At 60.1% G+C, this 19686-nt stretch overlaps 4 protein-coding genes across 4 annotated transcripts; 2 read left to right on the top strand and 2 right to left on the bottom strand.

Moving 5' to 3' along the window:
* Positions 1-304: 304 nt before the first annotated feature.
* On the bottom strand, positions 305-3966 carry CHLRE_37g759947v5 (uncharacterized protein). Its single transcript, XM_043073039.1, has 2 exons — positions 3854-3966; positions 305-3339 (listed from the first exon to the last, which is right to left on the bottom strand). The coding sequence occupies exons 1-2, from the start codon at positions 3893-3895 to the stop codon at positions 3205-3207; spliced, it is 177 nt and encodes a 58-aa protein (XP_042914037.1). The 5' UTR covers positions 3896-3966; the 3' UTR covers positions 305-3204.
* A 290-nt stretch (positions 3967-4256) lies between these two features.
* On the top strand, positions 4257-10098 carry CHLRE_37g759897v5 (uncharacterized protein). Its single transcript, XM_043073038.1, has 7 exons — positions 4257-4842; positions 5022-5437; positions 5701-6246; positions 6577-6825; positions 7282-8031; positions 8420-9122; positions 9207-10098. Exons 1-6 carry the CDS (start codon positions 4329-4331, stop codon positions 8423-8425), a joined length of 2481 nt encoding a protein of 826 aa, XP_042914036.1. The 5' UTR covers positions 4257-4328; the 3' UTR covers positions 8426-9122; positions 9207-10098.
* Positions 10099-12626: 2528 nt separating this feature from the next.
* CHLRE_37g759847v5 (uncharacterized protein) lies at positions 12627-14157 on the top strand. The gene has a single exon (XM_043073037.1). It carries the CDS (start codon positions 12674-12676, stop codon positions 13058-13060), a length of 387 nt encoding a protein of 128 aa, XP_042914035.1. The 5' UTR covers positions 12627-12673; the 3' UTR covers positions 13061-14157.
* A 7-nt stretch (positions 14158-14164) lies between these two features.
* On the bottom strand, positions 14165-17956 carry CHLRE_37g759797v5 (uncharacterized protein). The gene is made up of 3 exons (XM_043073036.1): positions 17323-17956; positions 16637-17106; positions 14165-16460 (listed from the first exon to the last, which is right to left on the bottom strand). The coding sequence occupies exons 1-3, from the start codon at positions 17582-17584 to the stop codon at positions 15600-15602; spliced, it is 1593 nt and encodes a 530-aa protein (XP_042914034.1). The 5' UTR covers positions 17585-17956; the 3' UTR covers positions 14165-15599.
* Positions 17957-19686: the final 1730 nt, after the last annotated feature.

Here is a 19686-nt window from a genome sequence, read left to right as displayed (position 1 = left end):
CTCCACACGACCCACACCGCACCTACCGCCGTTGACTGGGGCACACTTAACCGCTTCCTTCGCCAGCGCGCCCCTGCCGCCGAACCGACCGCCCATGCCGGAGGAACTGCCGCGGCCGCCACCACCGCTGTCACCACCGCCACCGCCGCCACGGCGACAGTACATGAGGACGCCCACAGCGATGGCGAAAACCAGACACCTGCACAAACACGCCGGCCGGGCACACATCAACGTAAGCGGGCCTGCATTAAAATGGTCAGAGAACCCGAAGGACGGGGAGCCCCGCCAGCGGACGCACCGAAAGCGTTCGACTGGGACCCCGCGCTTGACCCACTTACCGACGCACACTGCGCAGACCTGCTCGACATCGCCCCCAGCCTCATCGGCCAATCCAAGCCCCCCAACCCCGAAGCACACCTCAGACGCCTACTTCTGGGCCCCACGCCCCCAACCACTTTCACACACCGACACAAGCTCAACCAGGAGGAACAAGACGCGTACCTGGCCGCCACGTCCGACACCTGGAAGCACTTCAGCGAAACCTACCGCACCAAAGCCCTCACCACCACCAACACCCTGTATGGACACCAGGAGCGGGTGCAGCACGTAATAGCCCGCACCACCAGCAAAGGTTCGCCTCACTACCGAGTCCAGTGGGAACCCACCGTCATCACCCCCGGCTCCCTCACCCTCTACGCCCGGAACCGCTACCGCCCCAAACCCGGCGGCCTTACCTGGCTCCTTACCCCGGATAATGAACCTCGCGTCCTGGTGGAATGGGAAGACCTGGAAGAACCCGCCGCTACCCTGGAGGCACAAGACAACAAACAGGACCTCCTGGACGCCCTGCACGCCCGCCTTGCTGTCCCCCCGGCCCCCCGCCCCCAGGCCCCCGCTAGCGACACACACCTAAACCCTGACCAGCGACAGGGCCGCTGGACAGATGCCAGCAACGACACCGCACGAGGGCAACGCACTCTGCGCCACTACGTAGACATCAACGTCGAGCCATGTAACCCCCGCCGGGACATCTGCCCCACACAAACCTACACCATCCAGCTCGGTATCCTTCCCGACCCTGGCTCCACGGCACACAGCACTCACATGGCGCATGTATACGACCCCCGCGGACGGTGCAAAGGCACCATCAGAGCAGAGCGGCTTAACCTCCTCTGGCAACGCTACCAGCATGCACAAACAACCTGGCCCGAAGCGCACGCTAAATACGACCAGGGCAGAGGCTTTGCGGCGGCCATCGCCCGCCTGCTCCTCCGATACAAACCCGGGGGCGGCTCCAAATCCCACCCTGTCACTGAAAAAGGGGAACGCATTCTGTGCGACGGATTGACACAAACCCTGCACACAGCAATAGGCAGCACAACAGAGCTCTTCGCATCCCCCCTAAACGTCTCGGAAGCCGCCACCACCTACTACACACTGTATGAAGAAGACATGCTCTTTGGGGCCAACTATGACGCGTACTCCCAGCCATGGGATGGAATTGCTGTCGCCTACCCCGAACCCAACACCGAAGACGGAGCTCACGCGGTACGATGGGCACTGGCATGGGCCGAATACACCGAAACCCTTACGAACACCCCCCACCCGCCAACCAACGCCACGCTGATCCTCCTCCCCACGCAACGCAACGCGCCATACACAAGATACCTCGCCCACCCCAGAGTCACCCTCCTTGGCAGCATCTCCGCCACAGCAACGCACGCCCTTCTCTGCCCACACCCCAACGACGCAGGCCTCACCTTGAAACACGACCTGGTGCTGGTCAGCAATACACCCGGAGCCCGACTTGCCCAGTCCATACGCGACGCCCTAGGCACGTCTCTATACCTCTCAGGCATGCCCATCGAACCGCAGCCCCAACTCACCTGGGCCCACACACGGTGGGTGACCAAACAGGTCCGCCGGATGACCCGCACCCGCCCGGCAGCCCCCCGGGTAACACCCCCTCCCGTACCGGCCACGCCAGCCACCCTGGCCCCGTTCGCGGCCACCCAACCCCTACGCCTCAACCCCTGTGAAGGCTTCTACACCGATGGCTCAGTGCAGAAAGACGCCCTTGGCCAGCCCAGCGCGTGGGGGGCCGCAGCGATCGATGCCCGCACGTCCCAAACGTATCAGATTGACGTCAACCCTGGACATCACGGCTGCAACACCATAACACGATGCGAGCTCTCGGCAATACACCAAGTGCGCAAGCTAGACGAAGTGCAAGCGCTCCCCGAAGTCACAGTCTACACAGACTCCGCTGCGTCGTTATTCCTCATCCGCAAAACAATCAACCAGCCCCAACTCCTTACCTTCAGCAAACACAAAGCGCTGCTGGATAACATCCTCGCGCTCCTGAAACGCCGCTCCCACGCCGGCCGCCGGACAAACCTCCTTAAGGTCAAAGCACATTCAGGGATTACGCACAATGAACTCGCAGATCAGGCGGCGGTGAAAACCGCCAAGGGAGAACGGATGCCCGGGGCCGAGTGGCTGGTCGAGGAATCCGATAACGACCCGCGTAGTAAATACTATTGGATACGTAAAACTATAAAACCGACTGCGGAAGGGGCGCCACGAGACAAGAACGAAGGACACTACGCGCACGACCTCAACCGCGGCATCGCCACGCTCGCGGCCCCGCACATCGCCCAAGGCCACACCCGCGAAACTCTCTACACTGGCTTCGTCGCCAACGCCATCCCAGACCTGGATATTAAATCCAGCACCCGAACCATGAACCTGCAATCAGGCCGGCACCGCAAAGCCAAACGCTGCATGGACTACCTCTACGGGCAACTGTGGAACAACAAACTCGCAGCCCGCTTTGGCCGCACAGTTACAGGCCGCCGAGCCCCCCGCGCTGGCCCTGATAACCCCGCCCCATGCCCACTCTGCCGCGGACCCGACTCCGGCGGCCACATACTGGGAGGCTGCCACAACCCCCAACTCCGTGCAATGTACATTAAACGACACAACATTGCAGTCCAGACCATCGCACGAGCCATCTCCCGCGGTGACTGCGGCGGCTGCTACATGGTAATGGACGCCACGTCTAAAGACGATCTGCCAGACTACGCAGCTGACAACCGTCTGCCGCCATGGCTGCTTCCCGACCAGGAGGGCAAACCAGCAGGACGCCACCTACACTACCGCCCCGACATACTACTAATTCCTTCAATCTCCCTCGCCGCAGCCCTAAACCCAGACTTTGTCGTGCTTCCCAGCGAACATGACACCATCCACATCATTGAAGCCGGATACACAGCCGACACGAACCACGCCGCCAAGCAACACGAAAAAGCACAACAGCACCAAGCCCTCGCAGCCGACCTGCGGGAAGCGGGATGGAAAGTGCAATACACTCCGCAGAGCGCCATCAGCCTCGGGTTTGCAGGAACAATCCACAAGGACCTCCAACCCCTCCTCACCTCCCTGGGCGTCACCTCCCACAAAGCCAGGCAGTGCTGCGACACCCTACACGACCACGCAGTCGCCACCCTCAATCATATAGTCCTGACCAGACGGCGCCTCGAACGGGGACTGCCACCTGGCAACCCCGGCGGGACGTAGCATCCCGGCAGGGTGCAGGCCTAGCCTGCACGCCCGCCGCCTAATAATAATAATAATAATAATAATCCCAACGCTGGCCCATAGGGCCTAGCATGTATTAACGGGGCAACGCCTTCGCTGATCATCTCTCAACCCAGTTCGAGAGAAGGCGGGAAGTCACCACGACCACCTTATCATTTGCCGGTCCTGCCCACCGGTGGGAGCGGGGTGGATTAAGCCCCTGGTGTCTTATCCATGTTCAGCTCGGATGATCTACCCTCACGGCTTTCGGTACCTGAGATCGGGGGATCAGGTAATGCCGACTGTCGGGCAACATCTCAACTGAAACTCTAGATCGCTCCAGAGTCCGGCCCCTTTGCCGGCACTTCACGACCGCTCTCTTATCTGACGTTAGCCACGGATGACAAGGACACGACTGAAGAGCCGTGCGGTCCCTGCGGAGCGCCTGTGCGTGATTTGAATACGCACGGAGGTTTCCCCTGTACCGAATTTGGGGAGGATCGAACTCGGGTCTGAACCGACGTTACGCACCAACTTATCGCTAAGCAACCTCTGCCGTGGTCGATGCCCGCCGCCTAATGCTCGGTAGTGGGGGCGTACAGGAGGCGGGCCTGGCCCACCTCCTCATCTCCCCCCACTCCATTAATCCACACCACTTGCCTACGGCAGGGTGTATCTATTTCTATTTCTATTTCGACGGCACGTGCACCACGTCACACAGCAAGCATGCCACGGACAGCAACTGCCGCATGCGGCTGCCTCGGATGCTGCACTGGCTCACCACGTACCTGCACGAGCAGTCGGTGTGCGTGCACCTCAAGCGGTATGGCCGCTACATGGTCTCGCATATGGTGGCCCTGCTGCTGGCAGTGCCTTGCAATCACACCGTCACGTTTGCGTGTGACGTGGGGCGCTGGCTGCGCACGCGCGAGCTATGGGATCAGCGGCACGAGGGCATTCCGCGCACGGACCCTGTGTGGGAGCGGCGGCCGCAGCTGCCCAGCCTTGAGCAGCTTGCCGCGGACGCAGCGGACTATGCCCTGAAGTATGCCACCAAGTCTGAAGCAGTGCAGGGCAGCAGGGCCCTTATAGCCGCAGCCACCATGCTGCGGCGGCGCATGCACCTCATGACGCCAGAGCAGCAGGCCGGGATTGAGAGCGAGCACCTGCCGATCCAGGACGTGCTGGATCAGCTACGGCATCCCTTCGCAGCCTTTGCGGACGCCAGCGCCTCTGCCTGGGCGCCCCAGCCTCCTACTGCAGGTGTGTCAGCTGCAGGCGAGAGCAGCACGCTGGCACAGGCGCAGCTCACGGCGGAGGTGACGGGCGCGCACAGCAGTCCGCGACTGTGGCCGCGCTGCGCACTGCGCGGCCTGTCGGCGCGGCTGCGGTGCAACGGGAGGGGATGTTCAACCTTGCGCACGCCATCAACCTGTTAACAGCCCAGCAGACCTTCTCCGCTCCAGCAGCGGCGCTGCTGCTGATGCGGGGCACCGACGCGCACGAAAGCCACCAGTTCAGGGCCATCGATTACAGGATGTTCTCGCAGCATGTGCAGTCGCAGCTGAAGCGCGCGGACCCGGAGCTCAGGCCCAGAGACACCCAGCTGCGGCTCGTGCGTACAATGGCCAGCGTTGGAGCGGGCGGGAGTCCGAGAGGGGAAGGCCAGCTTCCGGCCGCCAGCACAATCGCTAGCGATGTCCCAGATCCCGGGCCCAGCGGAAGCGTACAGCAGCAAGAGCAGCCCGCCGTCGCACCTGCTCGTTACCGGTCATCAAGCTACCTGAAAGACTACCTGTACCGCGGCGAGGCGCTGCGCGAGCTGTCTCCTATGATGATGGCCATGTTGTTTTATAAGGTACGAGGTTGCGTGCGCGGCAGCTTGCACGCCTGGAGTTATGGGGTGCAGGGGTGTTCAGTCCGTAGGTTCGCATGTGTTATAATGTCTTGCAGCACCACTTCGGCAGGGCCCAGCAGCAAAGAACTGCATGTGTGCCCACCACCCCGCAGCACTCGGCCAGGCCAGATGGAGCGCAAGGGCACCATCTGCGCCTGCATCCCGCGCACCCAGAGTACAGTAAATGCGTGTGGCGGCGCCGGCTGCGGCCGTACGTGCCGCAGCCGGTGTGTGACCCCGTTGTGCGGCCTGCGGACGGCGTGGACGATCCGCAGGTGCTGGAGCGCTATGCAGTGTTTGCGCTCGCGAACTTCGCCGCCTACAGCTGTGACGACATGCTCGATCTCAGCAACGGCGCATGGGCAGCTTATCAGCGGTGCTTTGCACAGCCGGCGGACGGCCAGTCGCTGCATGTGCGCATCGCGTGCCGTATGCTCGATCACGTGGATGGGCTTGCGCGTGTGCGAATGCGGGCGGAGGAGCGGCGGCAGCTGCAGGCGGAGGCGGAGGGCACCGCTGAGGATGCGGCGGAGGAGGCACTGTTGGAGGGCGTGCCGGTGGAGGGCATGGACGACCTGGAGGCAGAGCCGCAGGATGATGAGGAACCCGATGTTAGGCGTAGCGCAGCGCCCGCAGCGGAGCTCTGGCAGGGTTGTGCGCTATCGGAGACGGAACGGGCAGGGCTGCTGCAGCGCGTTGTGCACGGCGGCCTGGGTGGCGGTCTGACTACAGAGGCGACCACCGTGGTTGCCCAGATCCCGCGCGCCAATGCATGGCCAGCGGTTGGGCGTACAGCGGCGGCGGCAGTAGTGCGCAGCACATAGGAGTGGACGCACGAGCGGCTGGCTGCAGCACAGCAACGCATGCATGATTACGACCTAGGTGGGCAGTACGCCGCACAGGCGCTCGCGCAGGCGCAGGGAGCAGTGCAGCAGCAGCTGCTGCTTTACAACAGCGGCACTGCGGCAGTGACAGCGAAGCTGGTGCTCATCTCGCCATTGGCGGTTACCACAGCCGTCCCAGAGGTGCAGGGCGTCTGACCCGATGCAGCGAACCCTGGTGCAGAGCCGCCGTACGTGCTTTGCCCGGAGGACTCGCAGCCGACGCCTGAAGACACAGCGCGGTTATGGAACCTCAGCGACGACCAGCAGCAGGCGTTCATGCTGTACGCGCAGCTCCTGCTAGCAGAGGCTGCCGGCGTCCGTCAGCCCCCCGTGTGCTCGGTGCTCACGGGCAAAGCCGGCAGCGGCAAGTCGCGGGTGCTGCAGGCATTGCTGTGGTTTGCATACCAGCACCGCTGCGAGTCTCTCATTGCCCTCGTGAGCTACACGTGGCGCGCTGCGCTGCATGTGAGTTGTGTGTGGGGTGTGTGGGGTGTGTGGTGCAAGAGGGGTTCAGTTCTGAGGTGAAGTGTCGCGGCGGTGGACTGGTCCTGCTAGTCCTGCTCGTGCGTGCGGGGGGGTTTAGCAGCCAGGGAGCCTTACATGATCATGCTGTTGACTTCGGCCGCTGCCATCACGGTCCATTTACAGGACTCTACGCCAGGCGTGCTCGGCACCAGCACCACGTCCTTCTTTGCGACTGCTGGCACGTTTGGTCCGCCTCACCGCGATCGAGTCGAGCGCAACCTCAATGGTGTGCGCTTCATTTTCCTAGATGAGTTTAGCACGTGTGGGCTGTCCCACTGGGCGCGCATTTGCATGCATGTGCACGCGGCACGGAGGCACGTGGGTATAGACAGCACGCACCTATATCACGGGCCGCTGTCAGATCTGCATGGCCTGCTTGTTGGCGACTTGCGTCAGTTGCCACAGCCACGGCACGTGCCGCTATATAGCGGTGCTGCGGAGGAGAGCTTGCGGCGGCTGCTGGCGCCGGGCGCGGGGGACGGTGGGGCCATGGAGCGCCAGATCCGGCAGCTGGAGCATCCGGAGGGCAGCATGAACCTCATGGGGCGGGAGCTGTGGAATATGGTGCCGTTCGCGTTCGTTCTCACTCACCAGCATCGGCAGCAAGCAGGCGTAGGTGACAACAACGAACCTCTCTTCATGCTAGCGGAGAAGTTTGGTGGCGTGCAGGAAATCTCTCAGGCAGATCTGGACACAGCGTGCGAGCAGCTCAACGCGCGTGTTTGGCGGCCCCCGAAGCCAGGGATTGACCCCGTGCCCCAGCCCTTTGCAGTTGTCCAGCGCCATGTCGTGCGGGTTCCACTGGCATTGCAGCTCGTGCAGCTGCATGCGCTCGCGCAGCGTCAGCAGCTGCTGCTGTGGCGTAGCGCGGACTTGTCGCCTGACGGGAGCAGCTTACCTATTTCGCATGTGCATCAATTAGAGGCGCTTGGCGGGGCCGACGATGATAGCGGTGTGCCCGCTGTGTGCGCATTCTTTGCTGGCATTCGTTACGTGTTTACATCAAATGAGCATGTGCGTCTGTATCACATCAACAACAACAGTGCCACAGGCACCGGCATTGTTCTGCATCTCAACGAGCCACCATTGCCAGATGCAAGCATTGCCCCCGTGCATGTCCTCAAGTTCGTGCCCTCGGCTGTAATGGTGCGCCCTGACGGGCCTGATGCGGGTCGGGTGTCTGTCGATCAGGCCCTGGATGTCGGGGAGATTCCTGTTTTACCGTGCAGTGCTATGTTCACATCGCAGCATGCAGCCCTGCGGTTGCCTGTGATGCGCTGGGGCTTTCGTGTGGAGCTTGCATATGCAGTCACCGATTACTTTGCGCAGGGGCAAACTCTGCCACCGCACGAACTGTGGCTGGTGGATATGTGCAAACCGCAGCACGGCAGTTGGCGGCGGGCTTCAATTTACGTAATGCTCACCAGGTTTCGTGGGTTGCATGCGTTACATTTAGTGCGCCCGCTGTGGGCCTCGCGGGCCGAAGAGCGCCGGCTTAAAAAGGCGCTGCGTACCATGCTAACGCCCGAGGCAGATCTAGCTGCTGAATGGCAGCGGCTATTGAGGCTCTCGCAGAGCACAGCAGTAGCGGTGCCAGGTATGATTGTGCGCATTCAGGCTAGCATGGCTGCCTCATAACCAAGGCCTTCAATGCATGCATGGTTGCAACATCTGGCATGTGGCGGTAAACACTGGGTTGTCCTGCGTCCCGGCCAGCAAGGATAGCGTAGTGTTTTTAACATGCGCGAGGTGTACTGACAGATGACCTGGAAGCGTGGAGTACCTTGTGGGTGGTGAGTGCTGACTGCAATTTACAGCAGTGACTTTCTTGTTGGTGTTTGGTGTGGTGACCATCATGCTTGGCTTCGCTGGCTGGACGTATGTCACTGAGCTGTTTGACAGACAGGCGTAGGGCAACGTGTACGTTCGGGTTTAGTTTCTACCTGTCCTGTCTCTGCGTGAAGCCGGGGTATTGTTTATCTGCTTGCTTGTCGTGCTTTGGATTGTTGCGTGTTTACAACAGGTTGATGTGTGGCCTGGTTAATCCCTTGCACTTTGATGAGGTTATTGTTAGCCAGCGGGTGTTCGCACACGCGGGTACCACCAGGCGGCTGGATGGGGTGTACGGGAGCCCCTTCTTCCGCGGGCCTTTTCACTATTAGCAATAACTCGTACAAGGATGCTGACCCGACCTATCCGCTATTGCCCGTGGTGAAAACTGGGCTGCCGTCCGGGGGGTGCGTTTTCCCAGCCAAACCCGCACGTTGGACGTTGCCCCGGGGCAAATCCTACCGCACGGATTAGACAACGCCTTTCTGTAGGTACATAACCAACATCATCATCAGCCAGAAGTGGTCGGCAAAGGTCCAAATTATGCTTATCAGGGCTCAAGTCGCGAAATTGACCGAAGCCCATACCTCGCATATGCGCTGTTTGGGGCCTGAATCTATTGCCGTCGACATTAATTCTCGTATAGATGTAATCAAAATAGCTTCAGGCTAAGTTGGCGGGGTCCTGGCGAGCGCGACATATAGCATTTCAACTTGAGCTCTCGCTCAAAATTATGCCCGAGCACCATCCAGGGACCTTATTATGTGTAATGGGATGTCAATTCATGATCGGGGCGACAGTCTGGGCATAGACCTGGCGATCCCGCCCTTGACTCCCGGAGTGGTACCCGCGTGCCGACAGATGGATCGCGGGATTTGTTTTTGGCATTTACCGCTTGGATTCTATTCGCAACGTAGCTCGGAATACACGCTTAATATGCATAGTCAGAAGACTTTGGGGACGCAAATCGCTTGGAAATGGAGGAGGGTCTCAATATGCTCGGCTCGCGATGTCGCGCTCCTGAGCTTGTATTATGCACTGCGCGCAATACGCGTTCAGCATGCATATTCTTACGAACAACTAGGGACTTGAGTGATGCGGTGTGAAAATCAGTCGGTGTCTCGACATGCTTGGCTCGCCATTTCGCGCTCACGAGCTCGTTGTGTGTGTTCCGAACATTGCACGCTCAAAATACATGTTCAATATGTCCGTCGCGATGTTGGAGCTTCAAAACCGACAAGCATGGTGTATAGATACACCTGGTAGCCTGAATTCCTGTTTTTTCGCAATGTCGGTGCATTTTGTTGATGTTGCATCATGTCGTGCTTCATCGCATTCTTGATTTCTGCACCGGCGTGGTCTTGTTTGTAAAATTCCGCGGTGCCCTGATCTTATTTTGTTCTTCGTTGTGATCGTGTGTCAAAAATTTGTTTTTGGCGGGATTCGAACCTGTGAGCACTACGCTAAGCGCCATAATCAGACCCTCCAGAGGAGGGTGTGCAAACTAGCGACCCGGTGATACCGTGGCAAGGGAGCCATAAAAACACCTAGTAAGGGAGGCAGCAGACAGTCACTAGTTGTAGGCGGGGGCTCCACCAGACAACCCAACACAGTGCGAGAAGATGAACCATGCACACTGGCTTGCGAGGTACCACTAGGTTCAACGCATCCCATCGTCATTCAACCTGCGGACTAACCTGCGAGGTCGTTGGCGTGCGCCGACCGAGGGTCGGGCGTGGCCGACAGGATGTTGTGGCGGACCGGGCGGCAGCAGCGACCCTGATCCAACTCCGGCGGTCGTGGACCACCTCCGCGACGCGGCGCGGCGTGCGGGGCGAGGGTGATGTTGACAGAACGCGATGTTGAATGGCATTGTTGACGCCAGCGACCGAGACTTCTCGGTCGGACGTTTGAAGCGCAGCTGATAGATTATGAGGCATAGTCGTTTCTCTCACGTAATAGCTGGCTGCAGCTGACGTGTGAGCAGCGTTGCCAAGCCGGTCAACGAGCAGTCACCAGCGTGAGGACTCGCGTCCCAAACCAGCCAAGCAGCGTCTGCCGCCAGCTCTTGTTCTACTGACATTTGAGCTAGCATAAATTTGTGTTACGAAGAGAAGTAGCAAGCGCGAGAGAGCAAAGTGGGGGAGAGAAACAGAAGTGCGGCACTGGCATGAAGTGCAGTGTATCAGTATATGTAGGGTACTATATCAGTATATGTGTAGTAGTATCAGGGGCCGCTCTATGCTGCTTGTTAAGTCAGGCCCGCGAGAACCCCATGCAGGAGCCCTGTTACCCCTCGCGAAGGCCCCGTTACCCCTGGCTTCGGGTCGTTACTATCGTTACCACGCCCAAGGGTCCCTGTCACAATGTCACACAGTCGGTCTACAGCCCCCAGACTTCCTCGTTCGCGAGCGCAAAGACTACATAAGTTTAAGGCTTCACATAATAGACTGTTTTAACACAAACTGTCACTACAATACGCACTTTGCAGACTAGAATGTCGGCATGTTCACTTGTCGGCGACGAAAGGCACTCCGCCCAGTCCGCAACAGGGCGTGCCAGGCCGTGCGGGCCCGAAACAATTGTTACCCCCTGTCCGGGGATCGTCACCCCCGTTTTTGGATCGTTACCACCATTTGGGTGCCATAGGGCCTCTTCGCCTTGGGGTCGCACGAGCATTAGGAATGCCTCGGCGCCGCGTTTCATTGCTTTCCATGCTTGACGCGGGGACATTTCGTCCATACCGCACTGGGACACATGTACTGCTAGTACGAGGTTCATGAGGCGTTGTGCTTGAGAGCTACGCGGCTTGACGTAAATGCATCTTGCCCCCCTCAGAACCGAGAGTGTGTCTGTGTCGTAACAGAGTCTGCCACCACGGCGTTTCATCCAGTCTGCGCTCAGCAGCACGTCGGCTGATGCGTGACCTCTCTGCATAACGAGTAGGGTTACCGTGTCGCTGATGCAGCCCATTCGGATGGTGAAGCGCACTGTGCCGACTATGGCCTGGGAGCCACTGTCTGCCAGGCGCACGGAAGCCGTGTTTGATGGCATGAGGCGTAGGCCCAGCTTCTGCACTGTTGCTAGTGACGTGAAGCCATCTTCGGGGCCGTTTGTGGCTGCACCGCTGTCGGGGAGCACCACTAGGCGTCGTCCGTGCGTGTGTGCATCGAACGTGAGCTCGCGGCTGTTGAGGTCTCCTCCTAGGGAGCCGAGCGACGCGGTCTTCGCGCGCGGATCGTACCAGAATTGAACGGGACACAAGGTGGGAGGCATGGGGAGCCGGCCCTGCTGGCCTGTGCCGTTGCGTGACACGAACAGGGGCGAGCCCTTCGGAAGTTCGTGCACTAGCTTGTACCCAAGCTGAGAGGAGTACTGCTTCAAATGATGCGACTTCGGTACGACAAACACTGCGCAGGTGTTGTTTGGGTTGCTGCTCTTGCAGCGCTGGTAGTGCTGCTGAAACTGTCTCACATCTGTTGGTGAGGCGCAGCACCAGAGGGCTTCGCCGGCTACGTCTGTTTTGCAGAACTCATCCGGCGTGGCGTAGCGGGCACAGAGAGAATTGGTACCGTTGGGGTTGCATGACGCGTCCATTGAGAACGCAACACCAGTTATCTCTTGCAGGAGGCGAAATACGGCCGGATCTACCATCCTGGCCGGTCCGCACCAAATGTACACAGGCTTCTCGTCAATCTGGCTAGCAGTTCCGACTACTGCTTTTGTAATACGAGCAACTGTTGTTGTACTAGCCTGTTTCGCCTGCGTTGTGGGGCCGTAGTCACCCACCGAACGCGCTTGTGGCAAGAGACCCAACGTACGCGGCGCCATCTGAACGGCTATTGCCATGGCCGCCGCCGGCGTAAACTCTCCTATCGCCGCAACATCTCTCTCAACTGACTCGGTATCTACCAAAGTCGTGCCCTCAACCCGCTCGCCGGCACTCTACATTCCTAGGATGGAGCGCACCTTGGGGTTCAGCCCGGCCTGCATGTTGTCAGCCTCGCGCTGGGCGTGGAGATACGCCAGCATGGCTTCACGGTCCGCGGCAGAGGTTGCCGCGCCCGCGGCCACCGCCTCCGCCGCGGCCGTGCTGGTGTCCGCCGCGGCCGTGGCCGCCACCGTGGCCACCCCGGTCGTGGCCACCGCCTCCACGGCCGTAGCCGCCGCCGCCGCCGCGGCCACCACCGGCGTGGCCACCAGCGCCGTGGCCACCGCCGCCGTGGCGGCCGCCACCGCCGGCGCGGCCACCATTTCCGTGGTTGCGCGCGCGCCCGCCCTTCTTGATACCGCCACGTGCCAGGGAAGGGGAACGGGAGGCAGGCGTGTCAGCGGCAGCGACTGATGGCTGGGTTTTGCCGTTGGCAAAGTTGGTGACAAAACTGGTCATTTCGAGGATATGGTTCATGAGCTCGTACACGTTATCCCACGGCACGGTTGAGCCGGGTTTGAATGCGTACTTGGCTTGCAGTCCCTTTTGGAGGCCGGCGCGGAAATGAGCCACGCGGTCGTTCATATGCATGTCTGGAATGTCTTGCATAATGAGGCGGAATTGTGTGATGTAAGCGGACACCGTGCCTGTCTGCGTCACTTCGTGATTGTGCAAGCGCTGTCGTGCAGCGTTGGCAGTGTGAGCATGAGCATTTACATGGCGTCGTAGTCCATGCGGCCCCACTAACTCCTTTGAGTCCGGAGGCGCATATAGCAGAACAAAGCAGGTTCAGTCCGCTCAATCGCCCCGCAGAATGCTTATTGATATGCTTGAAAGAACGCAACACGCACAAGCGAACATGACGTTGTAGAGCCGAGGCCAGTGAGCTAGCACAAGCAAAAAGGAAAGCGTGAGCATGAGCAGCGACCGCAACTGCTACGTTACCTTTGACGAGATAACCGCGCGCCAAGCTGCGCCACTCCGGCGTCCTGGAACACAGCCAGGCATCCGCGGTGAGCCAGGAGTAGTACGTACATGCGAGGACAAGAGGAAAGAGAACGGCAGAAAGGAGGGTGCGGCATGGCGGTTGTCAAAACGTTGAGGCCGGCGCAGAAAACAAACCAGGGTGGCTGCCTAGCTGCGGCCGGGCTGACGCGAAGGCTGACTGGCTGCTGTATATGGTGAGCTGAGACTGGTATGAAAGGCTGGTGCCGGCCAGGCGAGTTGGGCATGAGGCGCTGCTGCATGGGGACACGACGCGCTGTAGGCCATGGGGTAACTGACGGGTGCGGACCGTAGTACGGTTCCCCACACCCGTCCAGGAACCGGCCCACGCACGGTGCAGCGGGGCTGGCCGGGTGGAGGAACCGGGCTGGCAGCTGGGCTGGACGTCGCGTACGTAGACCAGAGCGGAAGGCGGAGTGGGCTTGCAGGCGGCACGAGAGTAGGCAGTCAGTAGCGCAAGTTGTGAAGTTGCTCAAGTCTGGGTCTACCTGTAACGGCTGGAAGAGGGCTGCTTTTATACTCATGGCGAGGGCCCCCGTCGTACGCCCGTACAGTTGCATTGCCAAGAACTCTAAGCTAAGGAGTACCGCCGTCTGTCACATCCAAGCTAAGGAGTATCGCCGCCCGAATCACCGGATCGCTAACTAGTTTGCACACCCTCCTCTGGAGGGTCTGATTATGGAGCTTAGCGTAGTGCTCACAGGTTCGAATCCCGCCAAAAACAAATTTTTGACACACGATCACAACGAAGAACAAGCTAAGATCAGGGCGCCGCGGAATTTTACAAACAAGGCCACGCGGGTGCAGAAACCAAGAATGCGATAAAGCACGACATGATGCAACATCAACAGAATACACCGACATCGCGAAAAACGACACATTTTTACGCCAGGTGCCCCTGGCTGCCTGCGTCCTTCTGCTTCAGGGAAGGAGCGCGGGTCATCCGCTAGGCATTCTGCACGCCATTCACTTGTTAACTGATCCATGAACGTGCTTAGTAGCTCTGCAACTGGTAGCTCCGTGCGCATGATCCACGCTTGCACTCCGTGGGCCCCATCGGGGCACTTAGATAGCCAGTCGTAGCCCAGCGCCTTGCATACACTGTAAATTTTGCTCACCCAACAGCCTCGCATAAAGTCCCCAGCCACAGCACTTCTTACAGCATCCTCAAGGAACGTATAGGCAAGTGAGTCACGTTGGCGTAGTATACGGTTCCAGAATCCAAAGGTCAACCGCGCCCAATGCAGGTGCAATGGGTGCGTGCTGAATTCAGCAAAAAGCAACCGGTATGTGGGCCGGCTGGCCCCTACCGCACGCGCCAGAAACGCGGTTTGTGCCGCTACCATGGGGTCCGTGAGTGCCTTGTCGAACAGTGACCTAGCTTTGCGCCATTTGGCTCTCAGCGCCCTGTCCTCAGTGGTACCATATCCACCGTAGCTGGTGCCCTCAAACAGCGCATACAGTGCGTCAGGGCCCCAAATCTCCACACCATATGACAGCACCGATCTTACTTGCACCTCGAAGCACGTGTGCATGATGTCAGGGGCCAAGCAACCACGCTTGTCAAGGGCCGCAAGTAGTGCGAAAGCTGCTCTTTTGCCTGCTGCAATCAGCTCCTGATAGCACGAGTCAAAGGTAGTAGCAGGACCGTAATGTAGTCCCAGGTACCGTGCGCGCTCCTTAATTGGGATGCGAACCATGTCCGGTCCATAGCTCAGCGCACATGCCTGAGCCATCCCAATTTGGCGTTGGTGTGGCGTCGGTGCAAAGACCAGAATTTCACACTTCGCAATGTTCACTCGCATACCAAACGCAGTGCAGAACTCATGCAGACGGTTGAGCAAGAATTGCATACGATGGACAGTCAGAGCGCACAGTGTGAGGTCGTCTGCGTAAAGTAGGCAGACAACGCGCCTGCCACCAACCACCGGTGCGGCGCCAGCAAACGTTATACTGTCCGATTTTTGCCGGTCCCAGGCATCCAGGCAGTGTGCAGGTGCGGGTTATCCCATTGCATCAGGAAATCATGGCGTAATTCGTCAACTGTGGGCTGGCGGTTGTGCTCGCGCTCCCACGCGCGGAACCACGTCAGTCCCCACTGCTGTGCCTGACCTCCCAAGTACATCAGGAAGCTCGCCACTGGATCGATCCCTCGGCGTGAGAGAATCATCACTAGCACGTCGAACCATGTGGCGATGTTTGTGATAGTCCCCTTCAGCACACCCGTGAATGCGTGGATGACGACACGAGGTTCATCACGGTGATCGTGACGGTCGCGATAGTGCGGTGCCGGTGCCGGTGCGGGGGCGGGATCAGGCGCGGTGTGCGTCTGTCCCTGTGCGTGCAGCTGCATGCGCATGGGAGACGTGACCGGGGACATCTGGGCCGGGGACATCTGGGCCGTGGAGCCGTCAGTGGCGCCCGCCAGGACGGGTGCCCCCACGCCTAGCGTTCCCCCGGCACTGGTGGGCAGTGGCGCAGCCGTGCCCACCGTGTCTACACCATTGCTACCGATTGCCCCAGCCTCATCGACAAAACGTACCCGGCGCGGCTGGACCTCCTGGAAGCCCAGGTCGTCGCCGTTGGCGATGCGGACGACTGGCGGGTCCTGGGCCCACGCGCCGCCCTTGCCCTTCATGAGCAGGTCGATGTGGGGCTCGTAGTGGACGCCCATGTCGTCCATGTGGCGCTTCAGGAACGCCATGAGGACTGGCGAGGCCACATCGCGGCTGAGGTCCATGGCGCCGGCGCCGATGTCGCTGCTGCAGAATGTGTTGATGTGCGTGAGCAGTGCGTCGAGGCGCAGCGGCTGGCCAGCGTGGCGGGCCGCGGATCGTCGACGGCGGGGCGCGAGTGGTGCACCTCGCCTTCCTCGCGGTCCTGGCTGATGGACATGGCCTGAGCGCCGTGCGCGGAGGCTGCCGGCATCGCCGTCTGATGCTGCACGCCGTTTGCGTTGGTGGTTGGGAGCTCTGCACGTATCACCGTCTGCTGTGGCACGACGTGTGCGTGGTGCTGCTGAAGCTCCTGCCGGTCCGCATGGGGGATGGGCAGGGCGCCGGGCGCGGCGTGGATGCCGCCCAGCAGGCGGCCGGGTCGGCCGGCTGCTGGTGCCGGGCCAGCGGGGGCTGAGGCTGCGGGCCGAGGAGGGGCGTCGGCCGCGGCGGCGGCCGTTGTGCCATTCTCCTGGGCTTCCAGTAGGCGCCGGGCTTCCTCGGCGAGGCGCGTCTGGGCGGCGACGGCCGTGGCGTGGTCGCGCTCTTTCTGCCTCCGCACGCGCGCGAGTTCTGCGAGGGCGGCGTCGCGCTGCTGGCGGAGACGCTCTGGATCCTGGCCGTCGCTGCCGGCGCTGTGCGCGGGGCTGCTAGCTGCGGTATGGTACCGTGTGCCACTAGCCGGGTTAGCAGCCAGGCTGGCGTTGATCACGCGCGGTGGCTGCAGCTGGGGCTGCAGATCTGCGTGGGGACGTGGCAGAGGCGACAGCGAATTGTGAGCGCTTGGCGCGTCGTTGCCTAAGCCCGTGGGCGGTGGCGGGGCTGTTGCTAATGCAGCCGCAGCGTCGACAGCGGCTGTCGCTGCGGTGCCTGTGCCTGTGAGGGCTAGTGCGCCACCAATCCCCGTGCGGGCAGGGCCCGTGCCCGCAGCCGTGCCCACCCGTGCCTCAGGCTCACCGTCAGCATTGGCCGGCATATCGTCACGATGTGTGGTTGCCGCCATGAAGTTCTGACGCTCGGCGTTGAGCCGGTGGAGGAGAGCCTGAGCGGCAAGGGCATCGGGAGGCAGGTCAAAGTCGTGAGAGCTAGCAAGGTAGCGTAGCACTCTCGCGTTGCCATCCTCAAGGATGTCAGGTATGGGAAGTTCGTAGACTTCATAGTATTTGCGCAAACACATGCGCCATCCGGCAAACACACCCGGTGGAACTGGGTCTGCCATCGTGGCGTGCTGCTGGCTATAAGCTATTTGATCAAGCCAAAGGGCAATATGTGCGTGCCAACGATCGGTGCCAAGCGACTAGGCGAGGCTTATCCGTATCGGGCCGCCAATGCAGGGCCAATAGAGGTGCGCTCAAAGCGACCAGGCCACGTATGGCTTCTGAGAGCCTTTTAAGACCGCCCGAAGGTCGGTTGCCTTTGGCGCCGGGCCCTGGCCTGGCGGCCGGGCCGGCTTTTGGTATTGGAGTCGGCCTGCTCGGGCTCGCTCGCTAGTAGCTAATCCCTAGTCCTGGAACTCGATACCACTTGTAAGCTGTCACCAGCTAGACAGGATCATACTAGGTGCTTACCAGGAGAGAACTAGAGCTAGGAGGACTTGTGATGCTAGGCAACTAGGCGGAGAGTAAGGAACTATATGAGAAACTATATGAGAAACTATATGGTATATGATATTTTCTCATTAGTTCCTTACTCTCCGCCTAGTTGCCTAGCATCACAAGTCCTCCTAGCTCTAGGTCTCTCCTGGTAAGCACCTAGTATGATCCTGTCTAGCTGGTGACAGCTTACATAGAGGAACTCACCGCCGTCATGCTGGAGGTGTGCCCGTCCCTGGCAAGCAAGGGTGAGGCGAGGCACGACATATGTAGTTTGTGCCCATGCTGCTCACAAGCAGTGCCACTTGCGCGCAGGAGCTGCACGCGATTCACCAGGCAATAATGATGCAGCATGGGGCAGCAACCTCACATTGCCATTGGCAGGTCAGTGAGCTGTGGTGGGGAATAATAATAATAATAATCGAAACGCCGGCCCGTAGGGCCTGGCGTGGATTATCGGGGCAAGGCGGGTCAGTGAAGGGGCCCATCCCCTACCCTGCCGCCTCACCACGCAAGGGGGGCCGGTTGGGGACATCACCCTGGGGTCCTCGTGTGCCCGTATTCCATGATCCTGCGGGCTTTAATTATGCCTCCAGCACTATTGACGGCGTGGTGGTGGAGCTTGTGTCCGCAGGCTTTGGCCGCCTTGGGGGACACGCCTGGGGTGGTCAGGAGTGGGACCAGGTTTGCGGGTATGGTACCAGTGACGCCTAGGGCGATGCACTCGGCGGGTGAGTAGTGGACGGTCCATCCAGCTTCTTCTAGGAGTTGTTTGAGTTCTTGGTGTTGTTGGGACTTCTCTTCTCGTTTGTGTAGGTGTTGGGAGTCAGAGCTGTATCCTATTTCAAGGATATAGATTGGTGTGCGGCTGCGGTTGCGGGGTGGCCGATAGTCTTCGCGTTGTGTCATTGTAGTGTCGAGGGCGGGGATGAAGAGAATGTCTGGCCGGAGCCTGGCTATAACCTCTGGGGGTGTGCCATTACGGAAAAGCCAGGCGGGGGGTCTTTGGCCGGATGCATACTCGGGCAGGTCCGCAAGTGGGCCCGCGTCCATTACCATGTAGCCCCCGCCATAGCTTCCTTTGGAGATGCATTTAGCCACTCGCTGTACAGCTGTGTTGTGGCGGTTGATGTATGCGCCTTTCATCTGCCGCTGAGAGCACCCTCCAAGTATATGCCCTCCTGAGTCGGGTGCCTCGCAGAGGGGGCACAACCCGTTTCCGCCCAGTCCATATCGGCGTTTGAGGGTGGCATTGAATAGGTAGCCTTATCACCGGATCGCTAACTCAGTTAGCGATTTGACTCGTCCTTACGGCAGAAGGGACCCGGGTACGAATCCGGATAAAAGCCCAATTATGCAAAAGGCGAAAGATTGGTGCGAAACCGATTGGTGATCCCACGAACGATAGGTAATTGCCCTTAGTGGCAATTGCGGGCTTATGCCCGCTGCAACCTAGAAAGGTCGTGGTGCAGAAGTCCGATTTAGTGGCGAGGTCCAAGGTTCAAGACAAGGCTCAAGATCCAAGGCTCGAGGAGGAGCGCCATGGCTCCTCGGTTTGCACGAACTGGCAGTGCTCCACTACTATAACGCGGCGTTTCCCTAGCTCGATATGCTAGGTGTGCAGGCTTGGATGTAGTGGACTTTGAAGAGCGGCCTAGGACTTGGAGGTTGTAGTTTCGGAGGTTGTGACTCTTTCGTGGTGAGGCGTCAGCGTGAGGGGGGCGGGCCC

The sequence above is a fragment of the Chlamydomonas reinhardtii genome (genome assembly GCF_000002595.2).
Source record: "Chlamydomonas reinhardtii strain CC-503 cw92 mt+ unplaced genomic scaffold scaffold_37, whole genome shotgun sequence".
NCBI classification, from domain to species: Eukaryota; Viridiplantae; Chlorophyta; class Chlorophyceae; order Chlamydomonadales; family Chlamydomonadaceae; genus Chlamydomonas; species Chlamydomonas reinhardtii.
The sequence above is the reverse complement of the archived record's forward strand: the minus strand, read 5'-3'. Positions and strand labels throughout refer to the sequence as shown.